The sequence below is a fragment of the Triturus cristatus genome, chromosome 5_1, assembly GCF_964204655.1.
Source record: "Triturus cristatus chromosome 5_1, aTriCri1.1, whole genome shotgun sequence".
Taxonomy (NCBI): Eukaryota; Metazoa; Chordata; class Amphibia; order Caudata; family Salamandridae; genus Triturus; species Triturus cristatus.
The window spans coordinates 576,406,320-576,428,265 of NC_140587.1; the positions used below are offsets into that span (position 1 = coordinate 576,406,320).

The 21,946-nt window shown below is 46.3% G+C and overlaps 1 protein-coding gene across 1 annotated transcript in view; it reads left to right on the forward strand.

Annotated features, from left to right (window-relative positions):
• Window positions 1–21,946, forward strand: part of ARFGEF1 (ARF guanine nucleotide exchange factor 1) — a 1,069,199-nt gene that overhangs the window by 771,170 nt on the left and 276,083 nt on the right. Inside the window, exon 22 of the mRNA XM_085605493.1 lies at window positions 16,692–16,842. Within this exon, the coding sequence (XP_085461619.1) occupies window positions 16,692–16,842 (151 nt within the window). The remainder of the gene's footprint in view (window positions 1–16,691; window positions 16,843–21,946) is intronic.

Genomic DNA, 21,946 nt, shown 5'->3' on the forward strand with positions numbered 1-21,946 from the left:
GATGAGACTCAAAATTGTATATTGTTAGTGATAAAAAGAAAAGTCTTTTTTCTTTTTATGAAGCCCTCACCCACCCAAAAATTCTGTGGGGGACAAAATCCTTGACAGTTGCAACCATATCAATTTCTTGCTCATGGTGAACATCACTGCTGTCAGAACATGGTAATCTTGACAAACAATCGGCAGTAACGTTGCTATTCCCCGGTACATACTCTACCTTAAAGTTGTAGTCTTGCGATCTGGTGGTAAGTCTTGCAATGTGCGCCATAGAGTTCCACCCCCCTCCTGGAGATAAAATTCCCACAAGGGGCTTATGGTCGGTCCTAAGTACGAATCTACTTCCCCACACATAGTAGAAGTGTTCAATGGCCCAAATACAGGCCAAAAGCTCTTTTTCAATAGAGGTAGGAGATACACGCGTTGGGACCCCCATGGAGAGTATTGATCTCCCTGGCTCAGTGACTAAGTATCCTGTTGGCTGGAGCCACAAGCGTGAGTGAGACTGTAGTGGGGGCCCGGATGAAGCACAGTGGCCCCTCGGCAGTGGGTGATTACCCTTGATCCCTACCTGCTTCTTGTTGGTCCCCCCCCCGGGGGGCCCCCCTCTTTCTCTGCTCCTCTCCCTTTGTCGGCCAGTGTTTGTACGATCGGCGGCTGGATCGGGTCGTGGGCTTGTTGGCTCCCCCCTGCCTCGCTCATCCTCTCTCCTGGGACATTGTGTGGGCCTGTGACGTTCACTGGAGGATGTCTCTTCCTTCCCTACGTGGTGGGGCCTGTAATCATTTGTGGCAGTGATTGGTGACGCCGGCGCCCGGGGGCCCAGGTACAGAAGGGCCTCATTGTCACCATGGCGAGGGACAGGATCAGTGGGAGATCGGCTAAACCGAGCACACTTGATAAATATACAGGTCCTGGGGCCACTGCTGTGGCGCCTGGGGGAGCACAGGGGGCTGCACCAGACATACCAGACAATGCTGCGCTTATGGCCGCCATTACGCAGTCCAGGGATGTCCTCGACGCTAAAATCGGGGCAGTCGGATCAGAAGTCCTGCTCCCGGACACGACCTGCGGAATGCCGTGACCCGTATCACGGAGACTGAGACGCGGAAGTCTGCCATGGAGGATGAGGTCGCCACTCTACAGAAGCGGGTAACCACCCTTGAAACGACCCAGTGGGGCCTTGCGAAACCTATGGAAGCTGCAGAGGGGAGGGCTAGGCGTAACAACCTCAGCTTCGTGGGCTTCCCGGAGGTGTGTGAAGGGGGGGACATGGAGTGGTTTCTTATTCAGTGGTTGGAGAGCTGGCTCCCCCAGGAGTCCCTATGCCGCTGTTTTGTGATCGAGCATGCTCATAGGGCTCTTATGCAGAAACCCCAGCTGGGAGCCCGTCCCAGGCTGGTCATTGCAAGACTATTGAATTACCATGACCGTGACGTCATCTTTAAACAGGCCAGAGCCAAGGAACCTTTGCTCTTTGACAACGCACGCATACTGATTTTTCCAGACTACACGAAGCTGGTCCAGCAGTGGCAACAGTCCTTTTTGGTGGCTAAGGCACGTCTTCGTGAACTTAAACTCCCATATGCTCTGCTGTATCCGGCCCGGCTGCGGGTGGTGTTATCAATCCCGCACCCTCTTCTTCGATTCACTGGAGGTGTTTTAATGGACTGATGAGCCAGTTTGCTTGCGCCCTCATACGCCGCCTCGGCACGAAACAGACTCCTCATCCAGTGAGGTGGCTCGTAGGCAGCCGCAAACGAAGCCTAAAGATCGTAGACTCTCCAGATCCAATCGTCGATCCCGTTCCTGCAGTGTATCCTCCCGGGCCGGTTCGGCCTCCTGACGGACTACATCGGTCCCCTGATTAAATGGGCAATCGCAGCCCTGTGTACCCTTGATTTTGTTACCTGGATGGGAGGAGTGGTGTTTCACTGCAATGGGCGATGGAATGGCTGTGCTTGGGTGGCTTTTGCTAGGGCCATCGCTGTGCTTGTACAGCAGCCGAGGAGAGGGTGGTGCCACAGGAGGATCGTGGTCTCTACTAGACAGTTTGACCCATATCTGTTTTAAGGCTTCAAATCCTGCCATGAACAAAGAAGCGGACCAATTTGATTTCCCATCACCGGATCTCTCGTAGGGTATGTTCCAATGCAGCAATGAGTGTTTGATTGGAGAGGCCGGCTTCTCTGTTGGTCCTTCTGACAGAGGGAGTGCCTGCTGACATTGGGCTGTGAGTTGGGGATCCATTGGTCGAGGTGGGCTATGACTCACCGTTGGGGTCTATGGGCCGCACCTGCCGTGACAGATGCTTCATCGTTTTTGAAGTATAGGGTGGTGGGGGGTGGTTGGGTTGTTGTCTTTGTTTCTGTTCTTGTTATCAGGTCGCACTATGCTACAGTACTGTCAGATTACTATGCAAGCACCACATGATTCCTTTTGTACCAATGTTTCCTATTAAAGACTTCCATGGCCGACGCATCTAATGGTGCCCCGGGGCTCCCGAGACTCTTAAACTGGTCAGCTGGAATGTTAGGGGGGTACTAGATAAAATCAAGCGAGGGGCCAGTCTCCAGCATGCGAAGAGGGCCAGGGCCGACATACTTATGTTACAGGAGACACATATTATGTGCTCGAAGGCGCTCTGCCTCCAGGGTTTTGCTACATGCAGGTGTTCCACTCAGGGTTTTTGCGGGGGTCCCGGGGGGTGGCAATCTTGATTCACCGCCGAGTTCTCTACACGCATGTTAAGACGTGGGCGGACACTCAGGGGAGATACTTGTTCCTACAGGACACAATTAGGGATGAATCAGTAGTGCTGGGTTTTGTCTTTTCCCCTCCTCCGCTTTCCTGGGGTCTCGTAGAGCGGCTTATGACGCTGTGGGCGGATATGCCTGATGGCCTGTCCGTGGTGGGTGGCGACTGGAATGATGTGCTGGACGTGTCCCGGGATCGTTGGAGGTCTGGGGGAAATGTTGCTGCTTGCCAAGTCACGAAACTTTCCTCATTGGTCTCTCTGATCATTCGCCGATTAGTGTTACGGTGTGGATGGGCTGGGCGAAACAGCCCTTCTGCTGGCGCCTCTCGACGTGGAACCTCCAGAAGCCGGATTATAGAGAGTGCATAGAGAGTGCTCTCGTCCAATACTTGACGCTTAATGTGGGTTCGATTTTTCAGGCCGAACCTCTGTGGGAGGCCTTGAAGCCCACGATATGGGGCGTAGACATTTCGTATTGCGCGGTGGCCTGTAGGACTCGGAGGGAGGCTCTGCTACAAGCAGAGGCCAATATTGCAGATCTAGATCGCCGTAGCAGGGGTACCGAGGGCACCCACGTACGCCATCAGTTACTGCTAGCGCAACGGAGCTATGCGGCTCTTCTTCTCGATGAGGCCCGCCTCACATGGCTGGCAACGCGCAGTAGGGTATACTAATGGGGGGATAAATTTGAGCAAGATGCTCCGTCGGTTGTGCCAGGGGATGCTCCACTCCCAGCCCCTCCCGGGTATAGTTGGCCCGACTGGGGAGCCCCTTACGGACACCAGTGCTATTGCTGAGAGTTTCTCTACATACTTTGCGGAGCTCTATGCCCCCAAAGAATGTCTTCACGAAGATGTGATTGGCCGTTTTCTGGATGACCTCCCGCCACGGGCTCTGTCCTATGAGGCGAGAGCGGAGCTGGATCTCCTGCTCACGGAAGAGGAACTAGGCGCAGCCCTGGGAGACCTTAACTCAGGCAAAGCTCCGGGTCTAACGGGTTTCCTTGCGAATTTTTATAGAAATACTTGCTACAGCTTGACCCCATTTCCTTAGGGTCGTAGAGAAGACCCGTGACCGGGGACGTCTTCCCCGTGATTGGAGACTCGCGGAGATAGTGGTGTTCCATAAACCTGGCAGGCCCCCAGATCAACATGTTGCATATCGTCCCATTTCTCTCCTGAACGTTGAGGCTAAAATATTGGCCGAAGCGCTGGCCAAGCGTTTGCGCTCCCTCTTCACTACATTGGTACACCCAGACCAAGCCGGATTTATCCCCCAGAGGGCCACCAGACATAATATTAGACGGGCACAAGTAGCTGTTGCGACCATTCAGGGGCTCAGCGAACGGGCGGCGCTCCTACTGGCTGATATGGACAGGGCATTTGATTCCCTTAGTTGGGTGTATCTATTTGCGTTGCTTAGCAGGTTAAATCTTGGACCGCACTTTCTGTCCTACTTGTCCCTACTCTACACTGATCTTACTGCATCGGTGCGTGTCGCTGGCGCTACTTCCTCCACTTTTTCTGTTTGACGGGGTACCCGGCAGGGCTGCTCGCTTTCGCCGTATTTGTTGGCCTGGCGGTTGAACCTTTAGCCGCCTGGGTACGTATGGATGCGCAGGTGACTGGCTTTGAATGGGCGCATGGCTTGTCAGATCGGATTGCTTTATACGTAGACAAAGTTTTCTTTTTTCTCACAGATGTGGACCGGATGGGGCCGCGGCTGCTTCGAATTATGCAGGTGTTTGGGGAATCGTCGGGTCTCTACCTAAACCCCAGCAAGTCTACTCTATGGCTTCTCGGGGACGCATCTGGTCTTGGCTCCTGGGCCTCGTTGGTTCGGGTGGTCACCGGCGGGATGAAGTATCTCGGGGTATTTTTGTCAGACGCACCCACAGTGGCGTGGAAAAGGAATAAGGTCTGGGAACGCGTGAAAGAGGATCTTAAGACATGGTCACGCATACCATTGTCTATCTATGGTAGGTCGGCCATCTTTAAGATGGTCTCACTCCCCCGGCTATTGTATCAACTGCAGAATTATCCATACCCGATCTCCCCTAGGTGGTTCAGGCAGGTTAATGCTGCTCTGGGTCCGTTTTTATGGGCAGGAGGAGCGGTAAGAGTCGCTTTGCGAACCTGCTTCCTCTCCGTATTGCGGTGGACTGGCGACCTCTGACTTATTATCCTACCCCATGGCAACACACTTGCTTGTCCTAAACGAGTGGTGGTATGGGGACAGAGGCGACCCAGCCTACACCCTTGAACGGCGTCTTATGGGGGATCTATCTCCCAACACACGATTCTGTACTCTGCACTGATATACAATTCCCTGCCGCCGGCGACCCAGGTGGTTTTCCAGCTTTGGCGACAGGCCTACAGGAGGATGGGGTGGTGGAACACACTGACACGGTAAACCCCCATTTGGAATAATGGCCCCTTGCTACAACTAGCTACTCTGTCAGGGTTTCGGGGATGGAATAGCATTGGTATCTCTACTCTGGGAGACGTGATGTGGGGGCCAATCCTGAAGTCCTTTCAGGACCTACAGAAAGATTTCCAAATGCCGAAAACCCAATTTTACAAGTCTCTCCAATTTCGTCACGCCCTCTTTCCTAGCCTGGAGGGTTTGGAGTCTCTGGCCAAATTTAGTCCGGTAGAGGCGAAGGTGTTTATGGGGGACCTTCAAGACCACAAGATCTCTAAGATCTACCAATCCCTAGTTACTCACTGCTCCCTGACATTGCAGAAGCTTAAGGAGACCTGAGAGGGGGACGTTGGTTCACTGGACGAGGAAGACTGGATGGAGGCCTTGGCCTCTCCACGGGGGCAGCCATAGCGGTGCGTCTGCGCCTTGTCCAGTTTAAATACCTCCATCTGGTTTACTTTACATGGGTTCGCTTGTGGAGGAAGGGGCTGGTGACCTCCCCAGTATGTCTCAGATGCGAGCAGGAGGAGGGGACCCTGTTACACACGATTTGGCACTGTCTCTCCTTGTCAAGGTTCTGGAGAGGGGTTCTGACCTATCTCTCTGAAGTGTTGGGCTGGGACTTGCCTCACTCTCCGAAATTAGTGCTTCTACACGTCATGGAGGGAATTGGGGGCAATATTTATAAACGCCATCTTATGTTGCTGGGGTTTACTCTGGCGAAGAGAGACATTGCTAGGGCATGGAAGGCGTCTGCGCCGCCTTCAGTGTCGGCATGGAAGAAGGGACTGGAATTTTGTATGGGCCTAGAACTCCCCATTTTCACTGCAAGGGGTTGTCCGCAGAAACATTTTAAAATCTGGAAGCTTTGGGCGGACTACCAGGGTTTGCTGCTTGAACCGGTCTCGGCCACGGGGCCCCTCGATCCAATTTAACTCTACTCTGCGGGTGCAAACTGTAATTACTTACTTTATAGTATATAGTAGATAGTGGTGGTGGTGCAGCCTTCACGGCTAGAAGCTGTTAGTGCGACAGGGGGTTGGGGGATTGTTGGAGTGGGTTTCCTGTGGTTCTATTTCATTTGTATCGCTCTGTATTTCTCCTTGATTCTCATATTGAATAGTCAAAGTCACGATGCTGTATGCTTATTGTGCAGATGTCTCTGGGTTATGGGGTTATGTGTCATTTGACAAATAAAATGTGTTTAAAAAAAAAAAGTTTTAGTGGATTATCATTCTAAATGGCCAAAAGTTAAGTTTATGGCCAACGCTACTTCTCAAGTTATCACATTTTTTAAGGAAATTTTTGCCAGAGAGGGATCTCCTGAAGTGTTGGTTACTGACAATGGTGTGCAACTCACTTCACAGGAGATGGAGGACATTTTTACCGTAAATGTGGTATTAGACATGACATCACAGCACTTTATGAAGTTAGGGAGAATGGTCAAGTTTAACAGTTCAACCGTGTACTTAAGGAAGTTATTGAGATGGCAAATAAATCTAGAGAAATTTGGAAGGATGTTTTGAGAAAAAAACTGTCTATGTACCGTATTACCCCTCACTTAGTTACAGGAGTGAGTCTATTTAAACTGTTGAAAGGAAGGGATCTTGTATCGGATATTTGCCCATGGTTGATAAAGAAGTCCAGCAAGAGTGTTGATAATGTGGAGTTGAATGTTGTTACTGAAAGGGTGATAGAGAAGCAGGAAAAAATGGAGAGGAGATTCGAGGAAAAATGGAATGTGAAGGTTCCTGATTTCGCCATTGGTGATTTTGTGAGAATCAAGAAACCTGGCTCCTTAGTGAAAGGTAATTCTAAATTTGGACATTCCATTAAAGTAATGAAGGTATGTAAAAATAGTGTAGTCACTCAGGATGATAAAGTGTGGAATGTGAGAAGAGTAGTCAGACGCAGAAACAGTGAACGAGGAAATGAAATTAATTGTAAAACTTTATTATGTTATGAGTTGGACTCTAGTAGAAGTCAAACTGTGGCTTCTAGAGCCAAAGAAAACAACAGAACCAAGCGTTTCCCGGCAAGATATAAGTATTAGGAGATTTGTCTGGTGGTTATTAAAGGCTAATATATTTGCATTGTTTTTTTTATGTTTATGAATTTTAAGTCATTCTTATGTAGTTCTATAATGATTCAAGGGGGAAGATGTGTTGCATTTGTATTGTTCTTTTATTTTCAGGCATGTCTAGTCATGCTCTAAGAATTCTGTGTGCATGCATTTTATATCATGCTCCCATGCTCCCTGTGTTCTAGAACTGGTTAATGGCGATTTATTGTACTGGCTTGCTTTAGCTGGTCTGTACTGTGTACTCTTAAATAATCTCCCACCTGGCATCTTTCGATCTTTACAGCAAACTTGTGAGTACCCAATTGAAGACGATTGAGATGGCCTTTGGCACAACTGGGGGAGTCGTGGAGGGAAGATATCAAGCTGCCTTGAGTTCAGCTGCGCTTAATGGGGTACCGTTCCACATCCGCACTGTCGCCGGCCATCCTCCCCTGCGGTGCGTCTGGTCCCCAATGACCTTATCACAGGCGCCATTCCCCTGGCGTCCCTGCCTCCCTGCTGGCCCCTCATGTCACGGTGTTCAGGTTACCTATGTATGCCGCACTGTAACACACTTGGGGCACCCAACTATCTCACGGGCATAACTTTCCCCTTTGCAGACACTCCTGGTCAAGCTGCCCCCTCTACCCCCACTATGCAACTCTACACAAACCCCGCTGCTACTCCCCTAAACACATCCGGTACGTTAGTTGTCTCCCTGGTTAGATGCTCATGTTTCCTATGCACTCCTTCTGGCAGTCCATGTTTTGTATTAAGCTACGCCTTAACCTTTCTGTTTTACATTCTTTTCGATAACGTGGCATCTTATATCTGCCATTTGATCCGCCAATTAAGTGTGTATCAGTATACGAGCATTACTGTAAAATGTTTCTAAAACTAAATAAAATAGATATTTTTAAAACAAGGGATGCTGTACGTCACTCTCCCGACTTTGCTGCTCGCTTGGAACGTTGAATCATTTTTACATTTGTCTTTATTAGTTGAGAGCCGTCGTGGCATGGACACTGTATCGCTTGCTTGTAGAATTTGTAATAAAGCCCTTTAACCTTCTGTTGATCTAGATCTCAGTTTTTGAGTGGGCCTACGTAGTGAATTGTATTTCTGATTTTTTGTACAGTGGGAGGCAGGCGGGCAACTAGAGTCGAATTTCGGGGGGGGGGGGGGGGGGCTGAAAAAGATTTCGGGGGGGGGGGGGCTAAGTCTTCCAGCCATAGGCAGAGTGGCTGTAAGAAGGGGTGAAAATACAACAAAAGCCTAATTAACGAGTAAAAGGTCTTTTAAAGACCTGTGAAGTACTCGGGTCCGGCTGCAATTAGACGGACGCCGGCCCGCGAGGCTGTCTCAGCCGGGCTGACACACATGACAGGGGAGGGGGGGGGGGGGGGGGGCTGAAGCCCGGTGAGCCCAATGGGTGTTGCGCGCCAGGTGGGAGGTGCCTTAACGAAGGGGCACATTGTCGCAAGAAATGTAGGTTTTAACACCGTTTCTACTATTGATTGTGGGCATTTTGATTGAGGTACGTTTTGGGGATGTCAAAAACATCGGGTTACCCAGAGTGTTGGGCTAATTTGAGCCCACATATTGAGATCACAAACATAAACAGAGTAAATCCGCGGAGCTCTTTCATTGATGGGTGGTGCGTAGCACATTCACAGTGCAGGAACAAACAGAGCTGGCACTGCTTAAGGCGCCCGCCCGGGTGGGTCTCCTGGAATGTGACCGTGCACACACAGAGGGGAGATGGAAGGCGTGCAAATGTAATCTGCCTTTGTAGAAATGAGGAACAAAGAAATAACAAAAACACAATGTGCATTATGTAATTTAAAGGATTTCAGCTGCATTGTTTGTTTAAAATGTTCTCCCCCTCCCCTTAGTTTAATCCCCAATATACATGGGGATAATAATGAGGTTTCAAAATAATAATACGCTCAGAGCCTCCAGGGTGCCTTAATCCCTTAATCTGGAACTGCTGAAGCGCGCCTAATACAGTGCTGCACTTGTAACCACTGATATGATTTGCTTATGTGACAGGTTTACCACTCACTTGCCTGAAAATGATTTGTAATTTATATGCAAATTGCTTGCTGCATGGTTGAAATGTGCAAAAAGTACACAACCAAGCACTTGAGAAATTTCGGTTTCTGCAAGACGTCCAAAATGTGCATACAATGATCAGTTCCTCCAGTCAGCACCCCTGCGTGTGTTTTTATTAACCACAGACTTTGCAGTCTTCTATAAAATACCAGAAGACGGCAAATTGCTCCCATTCTCTCTTGAAATGTCCCTGCCCTGCTGTACTGATCTCACATAGACATATGGAGCCTTCATTAGAATGCCCTCAGCGCACATTAACCGCACTTCGACAGTCGTTGAAGTGTGAAGTCCGCGCTGCCTTATTCTTGACTTTACCTGATCGACAGCTCTGTGGCATTTTACCAACAGCAGTTACACTGCAGATCATGCGTGTATTGCCCTGTGTCTTAGGTCGTATTTCTTTCCTCCTATCCGCACTTCATTCTTAGAAGATACACCCACTAGGACGTGCCCAATAGAATTAGTGTTAAGTATTAATGGGGTAACCCAAAGTACTACCGGACACGGGTAAGACTGCAGTACAGTAGAACCAATGGTCCTAGTAGCGACAATTTCAAAGAAAGAATTTAAGAGCATTCACTGTATCTCATTTACGTATCTGTAACCCATGCAATGTATTTGTCAAAACATCAACTGATTATTGAAGACATCATAATCGTTTATATACTTGAGATAACGGTGCTCATATTAAAGAGAAAATACAGTGCTCAGGGAATAGTGCGCTGGTGAGGGTTGTAAGGAAAGGAGAGGTAGCGTGCCATATAGACATTATATTTACATGATGAAACATGTCCAGCCTACAACAGGCAAAATATTACACAAAAATACATAGCATTGTACGGACGCAGATAACAGATCTCAGTCGTCAAAGCTTGCTGCTGAGAAAAGCGGAAGTCAACATTTCGACCCCTTCAAGTAATCAAGGTAGGTAAGTCCTTAGTGTGGGGTCTTCGTCAGGACAGAAGGGGGAAGAGCACCCGATCAGAACACAGCGAGGGGAATCCGGCTGAAAAATGCGGTAGGTGGGCTCATTGAAGCTCTGCAGAGAAGTGCGCACAGTCACAATAAAACGGCCGCCCTGTTCACAGACAGGGATGGGTCCAAAAATCACCCAGATAGACGGGGAAAATGTTCAGTGGTATACCTATCGGAATTAATCGTCTACTTTACCTGGTATATCTCAGTCTGCCGCCAGCTTCCGAAAGGACTGTTGCAGACACGTAAATGAGATACAGTGAATGCTCCCACCTTCTTTCTTTGAAATTGTCGCTACTGGGACCATTGTTTCTACTGAACTGCCATAGAATTAGTGAACATTCGCTTCACTACTAACTTCACGTCCCAACCTAAATACATCGAGTGCTTCGGTTTTCCATCATTGGCAGGGCCACTGGAATTATGCAATTTTGCAGCCGCACCGTTTCCGCATAGCTATGGATTTGCCACATGATGCATAATCTGCTGCATAATCAACATATTTGTTTTAAAAAAATCAAAATTCTAGCTCAAACCGATCAAAAGTCGCGAAGAACGCAGTGACACGTGCTCCTTCACAGTGGAAGGCCTGGTGCGAAGGTTAACTGGTCACCATTCTGTTGCTTACTGTTATATTTGGGTTTCAAACTGATAATAATTACGTGAAACCTATGCCCAGACGGTGTTAGGAAGTGCAACAATGACAAACTATTGGAGTAATACTATTAAAATTTGTGCCAGATTATGCCACATAATTTGCCTTCTCTTGCCATGTAATTTAGTCAACCATACCAGCATAATTGTATGCTCCCCGGTTGCATAATTCCAGTGGCCCTGGTCGTATGCAAGCTTTTCTCCATGTAACGGTCTCACAATACACTTTGCACAACTAAGTTACATGTAAGTTTTTTAAAAGGTACACAGGAGCGTAAATAACATTCTGATTCATATAATCATGATCAGTGTAAACTGCTGTATAAACTTTGGGTACAACAGTAAAATTTAAAAAGGAAGTTAAGTTGTAAGTTACCGATTGTGAGAGAATGGCAGCAAATGAACTTTGATTACTGGTCATTATTAGGTCGTGCCTATAGACAGCACATGCGCTGTCTGTTGCAAGACATAATGTGGCTTACCAAGAAAATAGAGGAGCTTCGAGCCTGGTCATTGCTTACCATTGGTTGCCTTTCCTGTCACTCTTGCTTGCCTGCTTCATTTTTATGTCTCATCTTTTCTGGCTTGTGTTTGTCCCTTCCATGGAGCATGCCCCTTTACTATCTCTTTGATTGGATGGCATCCTTGCTTCTGCTGCTTGCTTTTCAAGCACTACGTCTTTCTTTTGTGTTAAACACCTCATGAGAAAACATGTTTTCGATCTATCTCCCTCGTGTACTTCTCTACCACTGCACTTATGTTGCACTATGTCACCTGAACCTCTCTCCCTCCACCCCCCGGATTCCCCTTTCTTTTTGTGCTCGCCCATGTGCTCCTCCCCATGGCGTTCCTTCTCCCAACCCGCAACATCCTTCTATTCCCCTGTTGTTCCATTCCTCAGGTGCGCCCTCCGTGTTGCTTTACTCCAGCCCCAATGTTTCTTTCGCATTCCCCTGTCCTCCTTCACGTTGACTCAACCTCTTTGCTTCCATTACCTCCTCTCCAGATTGCTTGAAAAAAAAAAGAAACACATTTTTGCATTTTTTCTTTTTTTTGGTACCCATCAAACTCGGATCGGTAACTTAAAAAAAGCTCCTGTGTTAACATGTAGGCACGCACATGCGTAGTGTGCCCACCTCCAAAATGAAGCAGGCGTAAAGGATTTTTTATTTACTTTAGTCACACTGTACAGCATTGGGGATGCTGTGCAGCATTGCTAAAAACATTGGTGCAGTCAATAAGTTACAAGGCGAGACGTATTGGCTTGTTTGTTTTGTTGAATTGTTGTGAAAACGTCACATTTGCACAACTACCTTGTTGGTGCTACCACTGTTGAAAACGGGGATCCTATAAACCATGGAGATGCCTTGGTCCGGAACTCAGTAGAGCTTTGGATCAATTGTTTGAGGAAAACTGTATCCCCATCGTTGCTTCTGCCTTCTGAACTTGGATGTTGATCTAAGCCAGTGCAGTAGCTATGCCAACTGTCATTCGTTTGCTACAAGTGCCAGCAGATTATCAGGAGTTGAAACAGTTTTTAGGTCGCAGCCTACCAGACAGTACAGCTGTCTGATTTTCTAAAGACATCTGGGGTCATTCCGAAAGCTTCAATGGGAATACATTCCATCCGTTGCTTACCATTGACTTTGTGGTTTGTAACTCACATGTTCTGGCTTTCTATTTGCTGCCTTTATTTTTTTTAGGCAGTCCAGCGTGAGTTTGTCCCTCCCTAGAAACAAAATCTTTTCACACTACCTCTCCTTGTATTCTTCCACAAGTGCTCCTTTCTGTAAACAGGCCTGTAAATCTTGTTCTTATCTTGCCATATTTGCTGTTCTAAGGGAGCTTGGTGTTTACTTTTCAGTCTCTGACTTCAAAGTGAGCAGATTTTTTTACAATCTTGCTAAATACTGGGGTTAGGAAAGGTTTTTTTTCTAGCACACATAACCTTTAAATGACCTGTGCAAGTGTTTCAGAATATATAAGAATTAGGAAAACACAAATGAAGCACATTTTTGTTAGTTCTGAAGTGTGTGGGAAACTTCACTCTACTCTGAAACAATCTACTCTACACCACTGCACTCTACGTTAGTCTACTCCACACAACTCTGTGCAACTCCACTCTATGCCACGCTACACCATTGCACTCTATGCCAATATACTCTACACTCTACACAACTGCAGTCTACGCCACTGCACCCTACTCTGCACCACTGCTCTCTGTCAATGCACTCTATGCCAATACGACACTCTATTCTGCAACACTGCACTCTCCAGCACTTGACTCTACACTGCTCTACTCTGCACTACTGCACTTTATGCCAGTGCACTCTGTGCCACTGCATTCTGCATCACTGCACTTTACTTCACTCTGCATCACTCCTCTATACGCCACTGCACTCGACACCACTCTACTCTGCACCACTGTACGCCACTGTACACTATGCGACTGCACTGTATGTCACTCTACTCTGCACGACTCCATTCTGTACTCTATGCCACTGTTCTCTGCTATGCACCACTCTAATCTACAGCACTGCATTCTACGACGCTGCATTGTGCACCGCTGAATTCTATGCTGCATTCTACGCCACTATACTCTACAACACTGTATACCAATGCACTCTACATCAGCCCACTTTACTGTATGCTGCTCTACGCCAATGCACTCTAATCTGCAGCACTCTACTCTATGCAGCTACACTCTACTGTGCACCACTGTACGCAATGTCACACTACACCACACCACTCTACAAAACTGCACTGTACACCAATGCACGCTAAACCACTGCACTCTAACACTCTACAACTCTACACTCTGCGCCACTGAACTCTACGCTGCTCTACTCTGCAGTACTGCACTCTATGCCACTGCACTCTATGCCACTGCACTCTACGCCGCTCTACTCTGCATCACTGTACTACTCTGCATCACTCTACTCCACGCCACTGCACTCTGCAGCACTCCACTCTATGCCACTGCACTCAGCATTACTCCACTCTATGCCACTGCACTCTATGACACTCAACTCTGCACCACTCTACACCACTGCACTCTCTGCTACTCTATGTGACAGCAGTCTAAGACACTAAATTCTACTCTGCACAACTCTAAGCCACTCTACTCTACACCACAGCACTATATGCCACTCTACTCCACACCACCTCAGTGTACTCCAGCCACTACACTCTACTATGTAGCACTCTAATCTATGCCACTACATTCCACAATGCAGAATTCTATGCTGCTTCACTCTACGCCACTATACTCTGCAACATTCTACGCCAATACACTACTCTATGCCACTCTATTGTACGCCACTCAATGCGACTCCACCCTATGCCACTACAATACACAACACTCTATGCCACTCCACGACACTCTACTCTTCGCCATTCCACTCTTCGCCATTCCACTCTTCGCCATTCCACTCTGACTCTCCACACCACTCTCTTCCATGCCAGTAACTTTAAGCCGTGCTGAAAAGCAGAGATGCTAGAGTACAACATGGCTAAAACACAGTGTTTATTTGAGCCAGTAATTTCCGGTGCTCAGCACCAGCACTTAATTGTGAACACCGGGGCTTGTACCAGTCGGCCACAGGGTGGCGCTGTTAAACATTACTATTGACTGCCGCACAAGCCTTTCTTATAGCTTTGAGGGCCTAGAGTAGGCTGAATTGTCACACTTTTAAGTGTGATGATTTGTAATTGTGTTGGTACTGCCATTGGCAGCGCTGGCAGGGGCAATGTGTGGTGCAAGTTGCAGGGGCCTCCTAACAAGGGCCCTGGCACGTCTTTTTTTCTCTCAAAGTAAGCACTGCCAAAACACATTGGCAAAGCCAATAGCTTTTGCATAGGCGAGACGTATTGGCTTTGCTAATGCTTAATAAACGTAGATCGCCTGGGTTAGAAGCAAAATATCCGGTATCTCATGAAGTCTGTAAAGGTAATGTCCACACGGAATTTGCTGCTCTGGGCTTGAGTGTGACTTCAGCATTGCTATGCATGCATTTTGCCATGTTCTAGAGATAAACAGGCATTTCAGATGGCGGATGCAGATTTCATGGCAGAACTCGCAGCACTGGGCGAAATAGAACTTTTGTTGCTAAACTGAGCATAGGATTCCTGTTCTTGTAATTAATTTAAGGCTTTGTTGAGAAGACCGGGCATTGTAGGTGATTATAGATACCCATGCTCAATGCCCTTGGAAGGTCAGGCTATAGATTGTAGAAAACATTATTATAGGAAATTTAAAGAGTCGGTGCCCTCCTCGCCCCCTGAAGCCACATATTCCGATGCTACTGCTTCCGCCAGCTGCTTCTAATTTTCCTTCTTGTAGGGTTAGGGTGGTATAGTCATGAATGTAGCTAGCCTTTGTTCTGCACTGATGATCTCATTAGTTAACGTCTCCAGTGCAATTTTCCCGTTTTTATAAACTATAGCAACTAGTTAACTTTTGGCTTGGTTCTAGCAGAGCACATCCATGTCTGTAATATGATCTAGTTGTGTTGTGAACATCTACAAAGGTCATTCTTGGATGTTGCCCAGCTGTGGGAGGTCACTTCGCGATTTGGGAGACTTGATTCATACACAAATGCAAGAACCGTTTAGTGTGGCGCATAGGCACACCTGCTGGCAAATCTGTTCTTAAATAAAGGGATGTCGGTGCCCCCACTCCAGGAGTATGCGCATGAATCTGACTTCCGGTTCTCAGCAGTGCCACCACACGTTTAGGCAATTGTTAGGTAATTTAAATGGGAGACTTTTCCACCCTGGCTAATTCCCCCACGGGAAGCAGGTATTGGCGAGGTGCCTCGGTACTGGCAGGTCACGCCTTTTCAGCAGGTACCAGTTCCACCAGCGGTCCCATTACGGGTCATGGTAGCATATGCCGTCCAAAATGCATGTTCACCACCATCCTCTAAAGTCAGAGTAGGAGCAGGCTCTCGACCCATCTTTTCTAATCGAAGGCTGGCTGAACCATGCAAAGCTAAGGTTAAAACTCTGCTCACGCTTTTCAGACTAAACTGTGCGCCAGCCAGGTTTCAGCAGGTAACTATTATGAGTTCCAGATGCCCAGCCTGTTTACGGACAAGGGCTCTCCTGTGCTGATGGTTGCCATTTGCCAAACTCTTTAAGTTCACTCAGACTGTATTTTTGTTTATCTTAATGAAATAAACAGTTGTTATGTCGTGGAATCAGTGCATTGAATTTTCGCTCGCCTTCAGTTCTCTTCAGTCCGCTGTGTTCGGGCCAGTCCCTTAGAATAGGGCCTGTTCTTGGAATCGCTGGTGAGCAAATTGATTCCGGCCTCAGCCTGGAAGGACTAGAACCCCTTCAAGAGAACAATGGTTTAAGGAGCTACTTCACTTCTAAGCTTTTGCTTTATGCTTTAACTACAATCCCAGATCAGCATCATAATAGATCCTCTATTCATCCCCTACATCCATTGTTCCTTTATGTTTCTGGTTTTCTCTGCAAATAAAAAATGTTTATGTAATGTGTAAGTAGTTTGATTTTGTGGTAGCTCTAGTTTTCATTGTATGTCAGTGTATCCTATATTTGTAAGTAAATGCATAAACTTTATTTGATTTGCTTTGGATGTGGCTTACCAGGTCTATGGGCTTAGTATATCCTTAAAATCGTGGCAAAGTGTTATCATGAACTACAGTTAACTGGGTTGTGCATATTCCTTTGAACTAGATTTTAAAATGCATCAGTCAGCTGGAGTTGGCGCAGTTGATAGGCACTGGCGTAAAACCACGGTACATTTCTGGAACGATGCGGGGAAGAGAAGGTTCATTCACTGGAACAAAGGACCAGACTCCAGACGAATTTGTGGGACTAGGACTAGGTGAGTAGTTTCCATTGTTCCTACTGGCTACCGTACATGATCTGTAGTGTTCATACAAGCTTGTGTGCAGCCAGCGTACCTGTGTGTTACTAGTACGGTGTGCTGAACTTCGTTCTTGATTTTTAGCATTTATATAGTGCATCATCAGCCATTACCATGCAATGCAGCACTTACAGTAGCCCTGGCATGCCGTTCTTATCAGTTTTGAAGTGTCCAATGCTGACAGGATTGTGATAGAGCAGTGTGCTGTCTGTAAGGGTAATATAATGTAAAGTACATTTGTTAGATGTGTCCGTTAGTCTTAAGACGTCTTTAAGAGGACCTAGATCTTTGGTATGGTTATATCCCACCGTGGACTACCCATACTGTGGCTTTATGGTAATTACCAATGGTGGTGTTGGAACTGTTGTTGGCTTATTGAACAGGGAATTATCTTGCAAATCTCTTTGCGCACCTATCTCCACAGGTTTTTACTTCACTCTGGATAACTTTCTACAGATAGCAAAATTTGTTAAGGGAAAACCCAAAGGTGTAGGTTTTTCTGCGTAACTCCTAATCTCGATTCGGGTGGAAACAAGTCAGGATTATAACCACACATTTTCTTCTACTGGTATGGAAGTATATTTTTAGAGGTAAGATTGAATTTTTCAATAAATGAATACAATTAAAAAAATATTTTTGGGGATCCAATATGCATTCCTGGTTGTAAAACCTTTATGCTGATGTGACCATTGCCTTTGACATTTCGAGGATGGCACCTACAGGTATAATAGATAGGTATATTTACCAGCTGGTGTTCCTTAATATCTGATTTGACGCTTGTACAAGGTGCATAACGCAGCTGTTCAATTCTTGCTGTAACTGGGCCTCTGACTATATATCATGAGCTCTTTGTTTCTTAAACACGAAAGGTGACAGAAAAGATAGTTTTAAAATCCTTATGCATTGTTTATTAAAAATGTGTAGCTACATTTTCCATGTTCATAGACCACATCCAAACTCTCCGTCTCAACTCTTCCTCTGGCCAGTACCCCCAAGGCTGGTTTGAGACTCTGCACTCTGATTAACAACAGTTCACAAGCTGTTTTGGTCCATCTTTGACTCCACAAGCAGCAATCAGGTGTCACTTCTTCAAAGAGGCCACACTAGACACCTTCCTGCATTGTGCCTTATTCACGAGAATGTGGATTTAGCCAGAAGAAAACAGGGGATTGAGATAATTTTTAAAATGGCCGAGTGTCCTATGAGGAATAGAGGAAGTGAGGACCATGCTTTGACATCAGTCTTTAGTTTGTCCAGCAATTGTTGGACATTCATGGATCATGCCACTGCGGTATTCGCAATTAAATATACTCCCAGGTATTTAAAGCATTGAGAAACTACTGGTATATCTGGGGCCCATCGCAGACTCTGGGTAGAAGGGTATTCGGAAGAGAGAGGATTTATTCAGGTTAATAGAGAGGCCGGACGTTTTTCCAAAGATTAGAAGGATCTGTAGTGCCTGTGGGCCGAGTGATCAGGATAAGTCAGGAAAATTATCGCCTTGTCTGCATACAGGGTAACTGTCTGAGAGCCCTGGCCCCCATTTGAACCCTGTCATCTGTGTGCCAATTCGGAGCCACTCCGCTAGTGGTTCTATGGAAATGGTGAATAACAATGGAGATAGCGGGCAACTTTGCCGCTTACCTCGCTCTATGGGGACACAGATATTTCAGCCCTTATCCGGACATGTGCCATCAGGTTGGTGTAGAGGAGTTTGTGGTAGGCGATGAATTTGGGTCCAAAGGTCAGATTCTGGAGGAGTGGGAACAAATATGTCCAACCCACTGAGTCAAAAGCTTTTTCAATGTCTACCAGCAGTATGGCTGCTGGCTCCTTAAGTCTGTCTGCTGGGCAATTCAATTTTTCACCCATCTAATATGTGTAGGGTGGATCTCTTGGGCATATACCCTGCTTGATCTTGGTGAATCAAAGAAGGGTGGCCCAAATAAGCCAGTCAGCCAGCTCCTTGGCAGTGATTTTGAACTTTGTATTTAGGAGGGATTCATGCATCTAAGGTCCCCTAAGTTTAGGGATCTCTACTATTTCGACCTTGCAGAAGTCGGGGACAGCCAGTTTTTTTAAGTGCTTCTTTCAGGACCTTCTGAAGGGAATTCCCCTAGCCTGGGCATGAATAATTTGAAGAATTTGCTTGGATACCCGTTAGAGTCCGCTGCTTTCCCTGACTGTAGCCGGCTTAGAGCTGCAGCTAGTTCCTCCTACAAGAGGTCTCCCCCTAGGGATTGTCTTTCTGTGTCAGAGAGGGTCTGAAGGAGTAAGTCAAATACAAAATTATGTTTTAGAGTCTCTGACGGGCGTATACTAGGCACAGTATTGAGCAAAGTGGTGGGCTATATGTTTGTCACCATTAATTTTCTGGCCCTTCAGATCAAGGGAATAAGTGATCAGAGCATGATGTGTGATGTTGGAGCAGAGGTGATGAAGTAGTTTGCTGGCCTAGTCTTACCATTGATAGAGGCATGATTGCGAGGCTAGCCATACAATCCTGGCTTTTTCAAGCAAAGTATATTGTAGTTGGGCTTGGGCATAGGTAATGTCCCTCTGTAACATTGGTTCTGGGTTGCCGTTATATTGCATTTCCAGAGACCATATTTGTGCCTCTGTATCGTGTAGTCTGCCACTTCCTGGGTTTTTCTTATGTAGAATAGCTAATTAATTCCTCTAGGAGGGTCACCTTTAGGGCTTCCTATAAAATACCTGGGAAATCCACATAGTGTTGATCATGAGGAGAAGTATCAATTGTTTCATCTATGTGGGAGGTGAGTTTAGTGTTGCAGAGGGACCATGTTGATAGTCTCCAGCATAGAGGAGCTCTACGGCTGCCTGTCTGTAGTTGGAGTGTTATGGAGTAGTGATCAGAGAGGCCTCGGGCCAGGATTTGTGCCTATGTTACTCTATTGTTCTGTCGGGTGACTCAATTGCTTAGTGTTTAGTAATCAATACTACGCAAAAACAAAAGTTTTGTCAAGGGCAAATTTAAAAATAAATCAATATTTTAAGAATGGCTAACGAAACACACCAAAAACACTAAATCATTAGTTTAGAGACAGTATTTACTTTGTTATGAAGAAAATATATGGCTGTCACATGAGAAATTTATAACACCAAATGGGTAATATGACTTTCGTGAACTAAGTGCAATAAAGTGATAAAGTGACATCATGGGTGAAAACTGTACACAACATATACACATAACAAAAACAATATATGAGATAATGGGGGTCTGTCCCTTCATATTTTTATAATCACAGTTTTCAATCAAGCCCTATGTTATTTTATAGAGAGGAAACTGTTAGACATGGACAAGAAGAGCATCAACGTTTCGACCCAGAACTTTGCGCGGTTCAACATGCGTCCCAGGGGGTCTTCCTCAGGGGTGAAGACACTGATGTGGACAGCCAGATCTAACTGTGGTATAAATCACACAGCAGAGCTTCTGAAAATGTTAGACGATCTCTTTAATGGATTCCAAGGACCGGTCAATGTCACAGGAGATTAGTTAAGGGAAGAACACCACCATCCGGTTAGGGTGTTAGACTCTAAGTCGTACCAAAATGAATTTCAAATTGAATGAGAGTAAAAGGTTAATTCACCATCCGGTTGGAATCTTCGTTGTGAAGGTTGTAGGAAAGGAATTCGTATGAGTGGCACAATTAATTAATAATGGATGAGAATCCACCATTCTGGTTGGAATCTTCTATAATGCGGTGAAGGACCAGTTTTTAACAAAAGTAGACCGCTCGAGCGATCCGGGAGATTTCAAAATTCATTGAATCATCAAAGATAACTACAGAATGGTGGGTGCAACTGCAAATATTAATTATTTCTACTTTTGTTAAAAACTGGCCCCTTAAAGAGATCGTCTAACAATTTCAGAAGCTCTAATGTGTGATTTATAGCACAGTTAGATCTGGCTGTCCACATCAGTGTCTTCAGTCCTGAGGAAGACCAGCTGTGTTATAAATTGCTCATGTGACAGCCATATATTTTCTTCAAAACAAAGTAAAAACTGTCTCTGAACTAATGATTTGGTGTGTTTCGTTGGCCATTCGTAAAATATTGATATATTTTTGAATTTGCCATTGACAAAACTTTTCTTGTTGTGTAATATTGATTACTAAACACTAAGCAATTGAGTCACCCGACGGAACCAACTGTAGATTATATTTTCAACACCCGGGTTCTGAGGGACACAGGGTTACCCCATTGTACTTAATATGTTTCTCTATGCACCTACATCTTGTGGAGGAAGAAGTAGCCAAGGCAACAGAGAGTCCTGTTTCCAGGAGAGGAAAGTACAACCCTTCTCATGTTTGTGCTACAGGTGCCAAATGTCTGAGAGGCCCATTGCCTCTAAGAAGGACCCTAAGAGGGTACAGTCCCAGCCTGCGCCAGCTGGGCTCCGAAGTCTGTCTAGTGTCTCATCCACCACTACATTCCAGTCTCCCCCCATAGCATGGGTCCCATCAGGAGTTTAGAAAAAGTGTACTTATAGGGACTGGGCTTAAGCATTTACAAGAGTTAGGGGTTCCCCTTTCAGAAGGCCAGTGACTGCTGTGTACTGACCCCACTGATCCAACCATATCGTTGTAGTCTCAAAATGAAGATGACCTTTTGGCCACCTCTCTAGATCCCCTCATGAACCCAGGATGAAAAGCATGCCTAAACGCATATTGGGCAGGAAGGGGACTTTGTTTCCCAGCAAATAGGTTTTTGAAGGAATAGGATGTCAGAGCGAAGGTGTTTGGTGGTACGAAGAACCGTTGCCCTCTTGACTTGGTCTAGCATGCCGTTCACATTCCATGACATCAAGCTGATTTGATCTTCCGGGCAGTATTTCTGTTACTGGTTATCTGAACAGGGAATAGGTCCCTGAGAGGTATGTGTAACCTTACTCGTCGGGTGTAGTAAGTGTGCCATATCCAGCAAACCAAAAAACATAAACAAGAAAGATTCTCCCCACTTCTCCTCCCCCTATCGCCCCATCCTCCCACCCCACCCTACACTTATAATCAGTGAGCTATCTGTCGCGGGACAGGCAGAC